The sequence below is a fragment of the Alligator sinensis genome, unplaced genomic scaffold, assembly GCF_000455745.1.
Source record: "Alligator sinensis unplaced genomic scaffold, ASM45574v1 scaffold1406_1, whole genome shotgun sequence".
NCBI lineage: Eukaryota > Metazoa > Chordata > Crocodylia > Alligatoridae > Alligator > Alligator sinensis.
The window spans coordinates 158,276-172,197 of record NW_005842975.1 but is presented as its reverse complement, the minus strand read 5'-3'; the positions used below and the strand labels follow the sequence as shown (position 1 = coordinate 172,197).

The 13,922-nt window shown below is 48.9% G+C and overlaps 1 protein-coding gene across 2 annotated transcripts in view; it reads right to left on the bottom strand.

Moving 5' to 3' along the window:
• The window catches only part of TFAP4 (transcription factor AP-4), a 57,028-nt gene that overhangs the window by 16,727 nt on the left and 26,379 nt on the right, over positions 1 to 13,922 (bottom strand). For both annotated transcript variants that reach the window (XM_025192843.1, XM_025192842.1), the window contains exons 2-4: positions 8,488 to 8,653; positions 3,514 to 3,612; positions 2,413 to 2,583 (exon numbers count right to left, since the gene is read on the bottom strand). In XM_025192843.1, the coding sequence (XP_025048628.1) occupies positions 2,413 to 2,583; positions 3,514 to 3,612; positions 8,488 to 8,653 (436 nt within the window). The remainder of the gene's footprint in view (positions 1 to 2,412; positions 2,584 to 3,513; positions 3,613 to 8,487; positions 8,654 to 13,922) is intronic.

Here is a 13,922-nt window from a genome sequence, read left to right as displayed (position 1 = left end):
CCTGCCCAAGGCAATAAGGGACCTACTGAGGTCCCTTCCAACCCAAACTTCTATGACTCTTCAGCATATTGTGTCCTTAAAGCCTTTGCATCCAAGGGAACAGGTAAATTGGAAAGACAACTTCAGACATTAATTTTATTATTATTAATGATGATGATATTTAAGGGACATCTTGAAATGAAACAGGGTTTCTTGGGGTCATGGAGCCTTGAACAGAAGTTCTAGAGCTCTAGAGGCCGAAACGTTACCCTGTCCTTAGAGCAAGTCAAAGCAGCAGGCAGAGCACAGGAAGAAGAGGCCAAAACAACACTTTACAGAACACCAGTGATAAAATCATTTGAGCCTGGCCAGCCTTCCAGTTGCAAGCCAACCAGCTCAGGGCACTAGGAAATGCAAATGGACACTATTCAGACATAGTGCTCATGGCACCAGCACTGCTCAGTAAATTGGTTGCAACAACAGCAAAAAGTTGGGTGAACTCTGAGGACTTTCGTCTGCTCAAAGCAGAAATCAAAGACTGTGCAAAGGGATAGTGGCTTGATTGTGGTTTGCTTTCAATAGCGACCTTCACAACCATGACTGTATGGAGAGGTGGAAGAAACAGACCTAGGAACATCTTGAGGGGAGATGACATTTTTCATTTACCACTTGGAGGGGTGGGGTCTGTGTACGTATTTTCACATCAACCCACTATCAGCTCATCTAAAACTACATACGTAGACACAATGGCTCTATTAGACTGGACTTGTAGCCAGGTAACTGCCTCTTCTCTTAAACGTAGTCCTCCTTTTAGCGTGCCAGATTGGCTTCAAGCCAAGTCAGCCATCTTGAACACCTTCCATAGGAAATAGGGAAGAAGGAAATCCTTGCCTGAAGGGTCAGAGACTTGCTGCTCCTCACAATGGAAAAGCTTCCAGTGTTATAGGATTCCTCAGGCTTGCCTCAGTCCAGAGAGCAACACTGAGTAAACCAGGGCTCAACCAGCTCTCAGCCAAGCAGTTGCAACAACATACGTGAAAAATGCCTGGAAGCAGACAAGAAAGGAAACCTTGGAAGAGCTAGGATCATTTGAGTGCCACTGTAAAGCACATGCTGGCACTCAGAAATGGTGTCCCCTTGGCCTTGAGTGCAAGAATTCTAGAAGGGAAGAAACCTGAAGGCCTTGACGATGAGCTGCCTGGAGTCAGGGATCTCAGAGTGAGAGTCCCAATGTCTCCATCTTCACTGTAGAGAGGTTCTACCTAAATCAGGTAAGCTAGAGCTCAGCACCCAGGCTTCAGGTCCTATAGACATAAGTGTATCAAGGAACTAGTGCTTGGCAACAACAGGACTGGATCCGAGAGCTTTACTAGACCCCTGGGCCTAGCAGCTCAGAGCCAGCACAGGAGCACCTGCTAGGAGTTCTGTGCTTAGCTAACTCAAGCTTGCATTTCAGGGTTTTACCTCTAAACGGCTCTGGGCTGGCCCATGCTAGACCATCCCATGTCTCCCTGAGTACCCCTAAGAGGCTTGTGAGATGCCCCAAGTTTCAGTGTCTGGAGGGACTCTGTCAGCTGATCCCCTGCCTATCCATTACAGCCTATAGCTACAGCTCAAACAACATGGACATCCAATACAACACAACCCTGCCACAGACAGCTGACCTGAAGGACCTGCCTTTTTTTTGCCTTCCAACACATACAAAGAAAGAGTGCGTCAGGGAACAAGAGCCTCTGGCAACACTGAGGCCACAAAACGAGGCAGAGACTTCACAGCCTAGACAATGGGCAGGGGAAAACTAGAGACAGTGAAGAGGGCTGTAAAGAAACACCAAGTCTGGAGCTGCTTCAGGGAGGCATACCAGAATGCACCATCAGCAGGGCAACATTTACACCAAGCCAAACAGAGTACAGTGTCCAGCTGGGGGTGTGGTTTGCATGCTGCCCTGGCACCACTGTCCTCAGAGACCCAAACAGCCTCAGAGCTGCAGGGCTTTCATGGAGACCAAGAAAGAGCAATCCTAGCAAATGCCTGGCACCTCTCAGCAGTTAACTCTGGGCCTGTGCCCATCTGCCATCATCCACTAGGGGGTGCCATAGGACTGAAGATTCCTCACACCCTACTCCTGGGAGCCAATGGGTGTTCAGCATTTAGAGCTGCCTCCCCTGGACGCTGGCTCTGCTAGTGAGGAGGTGGAGCATGCTAGGACCCTCACCTTCCTCTGCACTGCCTGCAGTCTCCCAGGCTCAGGCTGCAGCTGCCCAGACGCCAGAGGCTAACAGAGGCACCACCCCCTCCCACACTGGAAACCTGCTGCATCAAGGCGGCAGCACACTTCTCCTTTGTCCACCTGCTCGTATCAAGGCTAAGGACGCAGTGGGCCCAAATGGAAGACCTATGACTCCCTCAGCGCATCCCCCAACCTAGCATCACCTGCTCTTCCAACATCATGCGGACTGAGCGCTCCTTGTCTAGCTGCTGCCGGAGCTCAATCATTTCTCGGCGCAGATCCTCTGCCTTCTCATCCTCCCAGATGTCTGGCGAGCCGATGCCCTCATCCTTGTCTTCTGCCCGCCGCCGCTTAGGGGAGGAGCCGCTGAACTCCTGCCAATCAGAGTTAGAGGCATCAAACTCCAGGCAGCGCAGTGATAGCAACATGTATTAGCAATCAAACCCTGCAGTGCTCTAGAGCTCTCCACTCCAGAGACCCCAGCACATGCTATGAGTAGCCCCACTAAAAAGGCAACCACCTCTGGAGTGGAGCCCAATGGCGCACAGCCACATAACACAAAGGGTATGGAACTGCAGGAAGGTCCAAGGGAACTTGGTGCTGCTGCAGCAGTGCTGGGAGAGGAGACCCAAAAAGATCCAGCTGATTGGCTTGAACCCCCACTTCCCATCTGAGCAGGTTTTAATAAGGCCCAGTCTCTTTTTCCAGGAGAAAGGTGCCAATCAATAAGTCCAAGGAAATTCACAAGCAAGCACTCTCTCCAAAAGGAATTCAGCCTTTGAGCGGCCGGGTCATTGTGAATTTCACAGTCCTCAGTAATTTTGCTGCAGGACAGAAGCAACATAACTCAGACATCTGGGTTGCATCCGTCAATATCACCCAGCAGGACACGAGGGGGCACCATGCTCCTAGAGGTGCCATGGAGTGTTCTGCCAAGGCCTGGTGACAGCCAGATTTGTAAAAGAGAAGATAGGGACTGAGAAGCCAGGGAGGGAAGAGGCTTTTGCCCAGCTCTGTCCTGTCACAAGGATCTGGAGCAGGAAGCTCCAGGTCAGCATTTCCTTCCCTGATCTAGAAGAGACCCAGGAGAAGCAGGAGGCCTGCCTGGCCTAGCCCTGAGTACAGCACCACTAGGTGAATCGGAGAACTAACACCATTCCACTGGGCCAACAATGCTGCGGAGGTAGGGAAGGGCAGGCAACAGAAGCAGCCAGGGCAGAACCAAATACTTCTCATGATGACAGGGAGTTGGGTGTGGGAGCAGGTCTGGGAACGGAATGACAAAGGAAGAGCAGCTGCATTACCTGAATGAACCTCTTGAGCTGTGTGTTCTGCTGCAGTAACCGAGTCTTCTCCTGCTCCAGTGAGAAAATGTATTCAGCTGTTTGCTGGAGAATCGCCGCCTGGGGAGAATCCCAGAAGACAGGATAAGTCAACAGGAAAGGGCAGTTTGTTGAACTCCATCCCCCACAATCTGGACAGAATTGGCAGATTTCTCCTGTGCCTCTTCTGGACAGAGCCCATTAGATGCCTGCCTCCTTGCACCAAAGCGCAGCTTGGCAGCAAGGAAGGCAGCAGTCACCCTTCCCAAGGCCAAACCACACCAATGGCAGAGTTGAGACAACAGCACCAGAAACTCAGACCCTACAGCCAAAAGTGCTCCCCCTCCAGGCTCCAGCCAGAGACTCAGAAGGAGATTGCCCAACACAAGGAAATGCACCCTTGGCTTAGCTTGGTATACTGGTGAAGAGCAAGTGTCCTTCCCAGCTGGAGCCTCAGCTCATTCCAGATGTGCCTCAGGTCTGCTTCTCCCTCTCTGTGAATTGGGCTAGATACCAGACAGACACACTCCACGCAGCCCCCTCACGTCAGCCACTGGTAACACCCCCAGCATGCTCAACACACTCAACTTGCCGCAGGCAGGCAGGCCAGTCCCTGCCCAGGAAGGCAACCATTTATGGCAGAGGGTTACCTGGTGGGCTACCTGCAGTCCCAAGAGATGCTTGACCTCTACCAGTTGCAAGTAGACAAATTTCCAAGTACCATCTCCTATTGCATTTGACACCAACCAGCCCCCTCCACAGAACAGAATGAGCTAGAGACCCTACCCCCTCATCCATGGGCAGGACACTCTGCCAGTCAAGTTGAGGCACAAGGGGCAAGGCAATGCAGGAGACCCTTCACATGGTTCTCTGTTTTGTGGGTGAAGAGAACTGTAGCCAAAGGAAAGGCAAGTGTCCCACATGCACCTCCTCCCCAGCATGCTGCTCTGTCTAGAAGCTTCAGTCTGAATCTTCTCCCAGTGCCACTCAAACACAGAAACATAGAAAATTAGAGTTGGAAGACTCCTCAGAAGGTCATCGAGTTCAACCCCCTACTCAAAGCAGGACCATCACCAACTAGATCATCCCAGCCACAGCTCTCTCTAGCTGGATCTTGAAAACCTCCAAGAATGAAGATTCCACCACCTCTCTGGGTAACCTGTTCCAGTGTTTTACTACCCTCCTCATGAGAAAATTCTTCCCCATGTCTAACTTAAACTTCCCTTGCTGCTACTTGAGACCACTGCTTCCAATTCCAACATCTGCCACCACTGAGAACAGTCTAGCTCCATCCTCTTTCGAACTCCACTTCAGGTACTTGAAGGTTGCTATTAAACCCCCTCTCAGTCTTCTCTTCTCTAGACTAAATAAGCCCAGTTCCCTCAGTCTCTCCTCAGAAGTCATGTGCCCCAGCCCCTGAACCATTTTTGATGTCCTCCACTGGACTCTCTCCAATTTGTCCACATCCTTTCTGTAGTGGGGGGCCCAAATCTGAACACAGTACTCCAAATGAGGCCTTGCTAATGCTGAATAAAGGGGAATAATCACTTCCCTTGACCTACTGGCAACACACCTACCAATGCAGCCCAGTATGCCATTAGCCTTCTTGGCAACAAGGGCACACTGTTGGGTCATATGCAGCTTATTGTCCACTGTAACCCCCAGGTTCTTTTCTGCAGGGCTGCTGCCCAGCCAGTCAGCCCCCAGCCTGTACCGGTGTATGGGATTGTTCCGTCCTAAGTGCAGGACTTTGCCCTTGTTCTCGTTGAACCTCATGAGATTTCTTTTGGCCCAATCCTCCAATTTGTCTAGGTCACTCTGAATCCTAGCCCTACCCTCCAATGTATCTACTACTCTCCCCAGCTTGGTGTCACCTGCAGACTTGCTGAGGGTGCACTCTATGCCATCTTCCAGGTCATTGATGAGGACATTGAACAAAACCAGCCCCAGGACTGACCCCTGAGGCATTCCACTTGATACTGGCTGCCAACTAGACATCGAGCCATTGCTTACTAGTCTCTGAGCCCAATGCTCCAGCCAGTTTTCTATACACCTTACAGCCCATTCATCCTATCCATACTTCCTTAGCTTGCCCACAATAATGTTGTGGGAGACTGTATCAAAAGCCTTGCTAAAAATCAAGGTACACCATATCCACTGGTCTCCCTTCATCCAGAGCCAGGCATCTCATCATAGAAGGCAATCAGGTTGGTCAGGCATGACTTGCCCTTGGTGAATCCATGCTGACTGTTCCTAATCACCTTCTCTTCCTCCAAGTGCTTAGAAATGGATTCCTTGGGGATCTGCTCCATGATCTTTCCAGGGACTGAGGTGAGGCTGACTGGTCTGTAGTTCCCTAGATCCTTCTTTTTCCCCTTCTTAAATATGGTCACTGTGTTTGCCGTTTTCCAACCATATGGGACCTCTCCTGATTGCCATGACTTTTCAAAGATGATGGCCAGTGGTTCTGCAATCACATCAGCCAACTCCCTCAGCACTCCTGGGTGTATCCCATCCAGCCCCATGGACTTGTATATGTCCAGCTTTTCTAAATGGCCCCTAACCTGTTCTTTTGCCACTGTTGGCCGCTCACCTCCTCCCCAAACTGTGCTGCCCAGTGCAGTAGTCTGGGCGCTGACCTTGCCTGTGAAGATCAAGGCAAAAAAGGCATTGAGCACTTCAGCTGTTTCTGCATCCTCTGTCACAAGGTTGCTTCCCCCATTTAGTAAGGGATCCAGCACTTTCCCTGATCCTCCTCTTGCTACCAACATACATGTAGAAATCTTTCTGGTTACCCTTCACATCCCTTACTAGCTGCAACTTCAATTGCACACGTGTCCCAGCAACACACTCCTGGCTCTTTGGGGGTTCAGGCTGTGAACTGCCACAGAAGCAATGCAAAGGGTTAACAAACCCTGTGGAACTTTAGTGCTGGCAGCTCCCACTGTTCAAACCCATGATTCACAAGTGTCAGGTGTAGAATCAAAGCCTTGAGTCCCCGTGGCTCCAAACAAGATCTTCCGAGTGGCACTCACAGCATCAGGAGAAGACAGCACTGCTAATTCTACCTGCAGGAACTATTGTGCGTTGAGCACGAGAAACAAGAAGTTTTTCAGTCAAAGGGAACAGGGCAAACCCAGCAGGCTGAAGGTCACAGGACCCACGTAACTCTCCTGGGCTCCTCAGTCTTATCCTGGCAGAGGCTAGGTAAAAGTCAGCATTAATCAGCTTCAGGGAAGCACTAATGCACTTTAACTGTGCACGCTGAAGCCAGTTTGCTTGTGGAAAGCTGCCAGAGCATCCCCTAGTAAAGGAGATCCCTGTGCTGTAAATCCCAGGTATTCTCCAGGACAGCAGGGGTTCTGCTCCATTGGCCTTGCAAGAGACAGGAAAGACTCTCAGTCCTTGGAAATGCAAGACACAGGGGGAAGAAATCCAGTGCATGCCTTCTCCAGCAGAGCTCAAAGCCTGCTGCATGTAAAAGTGGTGCAAAGGTTCCCCACACTGCAATGCAAACTCCATATCCCAGAGCACACAGCATGAGAATGCAAGGTGCCTCTGGGGTCAAGTCCAGTTCTCTGCAAGAGAAGGCACCAGGTCAGACAATCTCTTCCACACCTGAGTTCCACCTGGGAAGCATTTAGGTTTCCTGCCCTTCTGCTCCCACCAGAAGAAAACTAAAGGACACTGCTCCTCAGACTGCTGGAACCTTCCTTTACTTGCGAGCCCACTTTCATTGGGGGCCAGTTACTCGTACATCAGGACTGCCCTTCAGCTTAAATAGGACTTTTCTCTCCCCACTATTTACCCTCCATCTCCTTCTGGAGGCTCTTAGCTTAGCAAAGTGAAAGCTGAGGTTGTCTAGAATAGACTCTCCATTCCCCTGAAACTCATGGCAGCCTCTCTCTGCATCAGTCCACTGTGAATTCATCTTGCCTGCACATGTGACCCCAAGCTGTACTCCAGCTGCTGCCTCACCAGTACCTTGTACAATGGCATTAAGACTTCTTTGTATCTACTGCAGACATCTTAAATTCCATCCTATGACATCTGTGACATTTGCGGACTCACAATGGTAGCTTGTGCTCATCCTGAATGACCAGCACACCCAGTTGTCTCCTCCATAAACTGATGAGTCCCACAGCTGACAAAAAAAGTTATTTTCATTATCTTGTCACACCTTCACTCTTCTCCAGGATCTAGAAAACTTTTCCTCAGCTCTGCAAAGAACAGGGAGTCTGTGGAACTCGCCCCAGCAGAAGCAGGAGAGGTCCTGTAAAAAAGTGCATCCATCCCCAGCATTCTGTGGCTATTAAGGTTTCCATGTCCTGTGCATTTTAGCATACATGCAACACAGAAAGCTCCATGAGCACAGGTACATCAGTGATACCAGCTTCACTAAAAGCATTACTTTAAAAATTAAAATATTGGGAAGCATGACAATGGCCTGGGATGATCATCTACACCCAAAAAGGCCATCCCTTTGCTCAATAACAATGACATGAAAATGTGCATATTTGACAACCTTGACTCTGACCCACACCCACTTTATAACTCTTCGTATATAAACCACTGCTGTGTTTTTTTAACTAGATACAAGGATGATGCTATATCTACCTTCATTGTTATTTCAGTGCTCAGGTTATTTATCATCCTATTCTAATATTCCAACTCCTATTATGGAGTTGGTATCAAGCTACAGACACACACATAGTTCAGATATGGGTATTTTTATTTTATTCAGGTTGCTTTCCCTAATGTATTAGGGAAAGCAACCTGAACTGTAAGCTGAAGTCTTCTGAATAAGCCTACTGTATTCAGTATTTTACCCAGATCCACCGGGCTGAGAAGTTCTTTCCCAAGTGACAGAATGACCACATGCTTTGGAACAGAGATGTCACCAGGAGTATAGCTAATGATGCTGACAGACCAGGCCGTCTGCAGATCCCACCTCACCTTACTAAGCTTCTCCCCATCTGTGTGTGGAATGAGGGTTTTCAGAGACTGGAAGCCGGCATTGATGCTCTGCATCCGCCTTCGCTCGTTGCTGTTCGCTATCTCCCTGCGTATCCGCCGCTCCTGGTCCCGCTGGGTCTCTGGAGTCAATGGGATGTTAGCCAGGCTGCAAAAGAAATCCACAGCAGGTTAGAAAAGAGCAATAACCAATGCCCAAGACCTTACCCTCCCACTCCTTCCTACAGAGGGCACCGCTTTAACATACTGATATGATACTGGGGAGGGGATTCTTTCCAGCCACCACCTACTTTACAAGGACTGGATTAGGAGCCAAAGTTCAAGGAGCTGTACTTTCTGACAAGGACCAATGACTGTTCCTGCATTTCCCTTCTACACTGCAGATCAAAAGCCCTTATGCCAGACACTGATCATATCCTAAAAGTACACCTGGAGTCAGGAGGGTGAAGGAGTCATTTCCATGCTGGTTTCTGGCAATTAAGAGGAGCTGGGTGAATACATCTAGAACTCACTTCCTATTCCCTGCCCAAGGTATTTCAGTTCAGGAAGTGAATGTATGTAATCACAAATTCAAACTGCTGAGTTTCACCGACAATAAGAAAACTAGCTACTTTCAGCAACAGTGATGTGGACTGGAAGCCAAAAGAAACTGAAATAAGCCTTCATCCCAGCATGCTCTGGAATCCCAATCACTTAAAGGGGAGAGACGCTAAGCTTGGAGGGACTTCACTGAAATCTAGGATGCTGAAGAAGGTGGTAATTCAGTAGGTGGCCCTTTTGCCCGAGGAAGCACAAACAAAAAACCCCAATGCCCCAGGAAAGGGAAAACAACCCTGGGCATTTTCAGAAGAGACAAAATTAAGAGCTTTTCCACCACAGAGCCCAGGTATGCCTTGTAAGCAGAAAGGACAGCTCCAGTCCCTTGACAGATTTCTGGCTTGGGAATCACATTAAGACTCCCAGCCAAATTTAAGTGACTACAGTAACCTTGACTTCCTGTGGACTCTCCCGCATGCACTACTGACTAGTCACGGAGCAGTCGGATCAACCCCTCTGGAAACAGATGGGAAGAGACAGGATGTGTTCTCCTCTCTGCTACAGTGGAGAGAGCAGCACTTACCATGTGCTTGGCTGGTACACCACTGCTTCTATCCCCCAGGTAAATAGAAACAGTAGCAAGGAGAGGGGTTGGGCAGCAAGGCGGCTGGATTGAGGATTAAGCAAATTGTTTGGGCAGCAGTGAGTGGCTTAGGCTCCTTACATTCCCTCCCAAGTTCTCCACTGCAGAAGAAAGATTCAGCAGGCATCTAAGCTAAGGTCCCTGCAGGGCTGGCCTGTGTGTGTGGCCCTGGTAAGATCAGATGAGAGGCTCCCTCCCCCTCCTGCTGATGGCTTCCAGATGACAGCTCCCAGAGACAGCCCCCACCCCACCCAAAGCCACAGCTCCCGCCTGCTTCCTGCTGCCTCCTCTGTGCATTCTGTTCCCAAATGATCTGGCAGATTTTGCCAGGAAAACACTTCCCAAACCAAATGCCACCATGCAGCTACATGGAGGTAGGAAGGAATATTAGGATCAATAATTGCAGGGGAAGAAGAAGAGAGCCTGGGACTGACCACGACCACCAAGTGTGTTTTAAAGAGCATCAAGCCCTCTATATTCTCAAGGTAGCTCAAACATTTTTACACACGTCCTATTTTGCTAGTCGGGACAGGTCTAGCAGAGGGGGTGCTCACAGCTCCAGCATGGAGAAGAGAGCTGGGTCACTGAATCCTAATGCAGAATGTATTTCATTATAGCCAAGGAACAAAGAGGAAATTAAACCACACAAGTAGGTAAAGCCGTATGTATATAAATGCCCCCAGATCTGTGTAGGCCCCCAGCTACTGCCACACCAGCAGCCCCACCTTCATAAAGGATCCTACAACAAAACCAGTACACGTGATTCTTCTCAATAGCAGCAACACAGGGGCTGAAAATCATGTTGCTCCAAGGGCCAGGCCTTAGAATAGTAAGAACTGCTTTAAGAGAGACTGGCAGCAATTTTAAAGGTCCGATATGTAACAAGAATGCTAGAAATTAAAGATCTAGGTTCCTAAGCCTTAATAACAAGGTTGGTTTCAAGCCCTGAATTCTCAAGCGATAGCATACCTTTTAAAGCAAACCCACAGACCACATCTTTCTGATTATCATCTTGCCTTTCTTTTGTTTTCTCAGCATGATTTGAGAAGTCACTATGTTAAGGATGAGAACTAGAAAAATCAGCTTTCTAAGGGGCATGAAGCCAACCATAGTCCAATGGTGTCCAAACTTCTGGCCTTGCAGGTTGGACAAGTGGCATGGGACCAGTCCACAGGCTAGATGCCAAACACAGCCAGTCTACAGGTGCACTCGGGCATGCTGGCCCAGTACCACATGCCAGATCTGGCTGCGCATGCCTACTCAACACCTTGCATGGCCCATCTCAGGCACTGAATCCAGCCACGTGCCTTCTTGAACTTGCACGCCAGCCCAAGCCTGTACGCCAACCCAGCTGTGTTCCAGAGTGACCCCATATGCTGACCTCATTGCAAGTTAGCACAATCTAGCGCACAGCGCTGCATCATCCAGCCCATGGGGCTCCCCATGGTTCCAGAAATATTGAGAGCAGGGGAACAGCAATTAACATTGCCACTCCCCCCCTTCCGGCCCCCCCCCTAAAATTTTCCACACCCATGGGCCAGATGATGCGGCTCCACAGGCCAGAGGTTGAGAATCACTGATATAGTCCACATCCATTACTAGGGGAATGATATAACTGAAACTTCATGAGAATTCAAGCTTAAAAAAATAAATAAATAAATCAATCAATCAATCAATCAATCAGGCTAGAAATCAAGTGCAGTGAAATCAGCACTTTCACCCACCTGCTGTCCACTGTCCCCCATGTTAGAAGCCAGAGAAATTTCAGTCTCAGCTTCTTCACTAACTTAGACAGCCACTTTCTTCTACATTAACTACCCTGAAGGGTTTTGCCATCACTAGACCTGGCCAGCTGTACAACAAGCATTGTAATCAGCTGGTAAAAGCAGCCAGAGAAGAAAAATGCTGCGGGTGTTTAGAGATTTTGAGATGGAGCAAGCTGTAGAAAAGCAAAGTACTGGAAGCCAGGGTCTGTTCCTTAGTGTGAAGAAAGATCATGAAGGAAGTTTGATTGTGAAATGACAAACAGATTTATAGTCTATTTGCCCACTCACATTTGTGCTACACTCACTGAGATGCCAGAGATCTGAGCAGGTGATTCCAGTTGCCAGGTGTGGCACCACTCCTGGGCACACCAGGCCAGCAAGTTCCCCCTCCTTACAAGGTTCAAAGTCTGAAGATCTTTATTTGTGGGGAGGGGGGGAATTTTCCCAGTAATGTCAAGCCAGGGAGGAAGACACTGGTTGATTTTAGAGCAGCACTTCACCTGTTACCTAGCCTGTGATAATGGTGAACATGACAGATGGAAGCAGAACTCCTGGCCAACAGCTGTTTTCTTTGATAACAGATGCACTGAGAAGCAGAAAACTTTCAGAGCCAGAGCCCGAGTGCTCACCCAGCCTGCAACCAGGAGCGAGTCCAACACACAGGGTTCACACTGGGAGAGTACAGACCTTCAAGTGATGTTTTATCCTGTGGAGGAGCCAACAGGCATGTTCTCCACATGTCCTCTGGTGTTCTCTACTGACTCCAGGGACTGTTTTATTTTTCTGCTTGTCCCGAAGAGGCAGTCAGCACTTGTCCTAGAGCAAACACAACCTTACGCCATTTTGGCTTGTGCAATGGACTTTTATTTTCTTTAAGAAGGTTGTCTTCACTGCTAAACATGCGAAGCTTCATACCTTAGAGTACATGACATGTCAGCTCTCCCACAGTGAAAAGGATCCTTTCATTCTACTAAGAGGCCAGCTCATCATGGATGACTCACAATCCTCACCTGAGCTTGCCCTTAGCAAGTTCATCTCATAGGAGAATGAAAGCACTCCATCCTCTCTATGCACCTGTCCTGGGAGAGCTGGTCTGCTGGTTACCAAAGATCAGTTTTATTATTTTAAGCAGTGAAGACAACTGCTGAATCCACCAAGTCTCACCTTCATCTTTTCTTGTGCAAACCTTGCAAAAATACCTGGAGATTTTTGTTTCACTCATAGTGGGTTGCCGAGCAGCTCCTCCAGTCAAGAGGGCAACGGGCTAGAAGGAAGCAACCCAGGTTCTGTCAGAACCCAAGCTGAATTTGCAAGCCTGGTTGGTAGGACAAACTGCATGCAGTTAAACAAGCTCGTTTCAAAAGCTGCTGAGATGTGTCAAACAGAGCCCGACAATGTTATCGGTCACAGTAATTTTTCAGTGGACACATAATGGAACATACCCGACAACAAACCAAGTGCACGTGGGATCACAGGAGAAAGCATGAGCGAGAAACAGAAGACAGAGGCTCACTCTTTGCCTAGCCTGAAGGGAACAGTACCTCTCAAGGTGAGCACCATCTTGCCAACTGATGGGCACCAGAAGCAGGCAAGCTGGCTGCACGACATGTAGTACAACTTCAGTGCTGTTGTGAAGAAAGCGATAGTAAGAGCTGCGTAGAGCTAGTGACATTTATCTAGGAGCTCTGGCCATCTATTCCCACATGACGAGTCTGAACCATCTTGCTTTCTTTCAATAAACTAAAACAGCGGTCCTCAACCTTTTATTGACCCAAGACACCCCTTCGAAAATGCCAGCTCTTAGCTTCACTCCTCTTTCGACTACTGAAAAACTACTGAGCAACTGTTCTGTTGCAAAGAACTCAAAGACCACAGCAGGTCAGAATGGTTTTGACTCTGTGGATTCCTACATGAAATCTTTGGATTTATCTTGCGAATCATGTGTAGGTATTTGCACACCTAACAGATCTAATATTGTGCAACACCCTGACAAGGATCTCACAGTGGCCTGATTGAGAATCATTGGATTAAGGAGTCAAAGATGCCCTGAATGCACTCACTCAGGAACACCTTCTCAGTACAGACACAGACTGGGGCTAACAGAAACCTGGTGGGATTCTTCTCATGACTGGGCGGTACATATTGAGGGTTACAAACTGTACAGAAAGGACAGAGTGGGGAAGAAAGGGGGAGGGGTTGCACTCTATGTCAATAAGCGATATACATCGACCCTTATCAAAATGGAATTGAAGGAGGAGAAAGTAGAAGGATTGTGGGTTGTTACATGGGGGTCAAGGAGAAAGGGATTTGGTGGTAGGGGTCTGCTACAGACCCCCACCCCAAGGGGAAGAGCTAGATTCGGGGCTCCTGAGGCAGCTCTCGGAGACCATAAAAACTAAGGAGGCGGTAGTCATGGGGGACCTAAACTACCCAGACATCTGCTGGGAGACGCAGACAGCAAAGTCCCACCG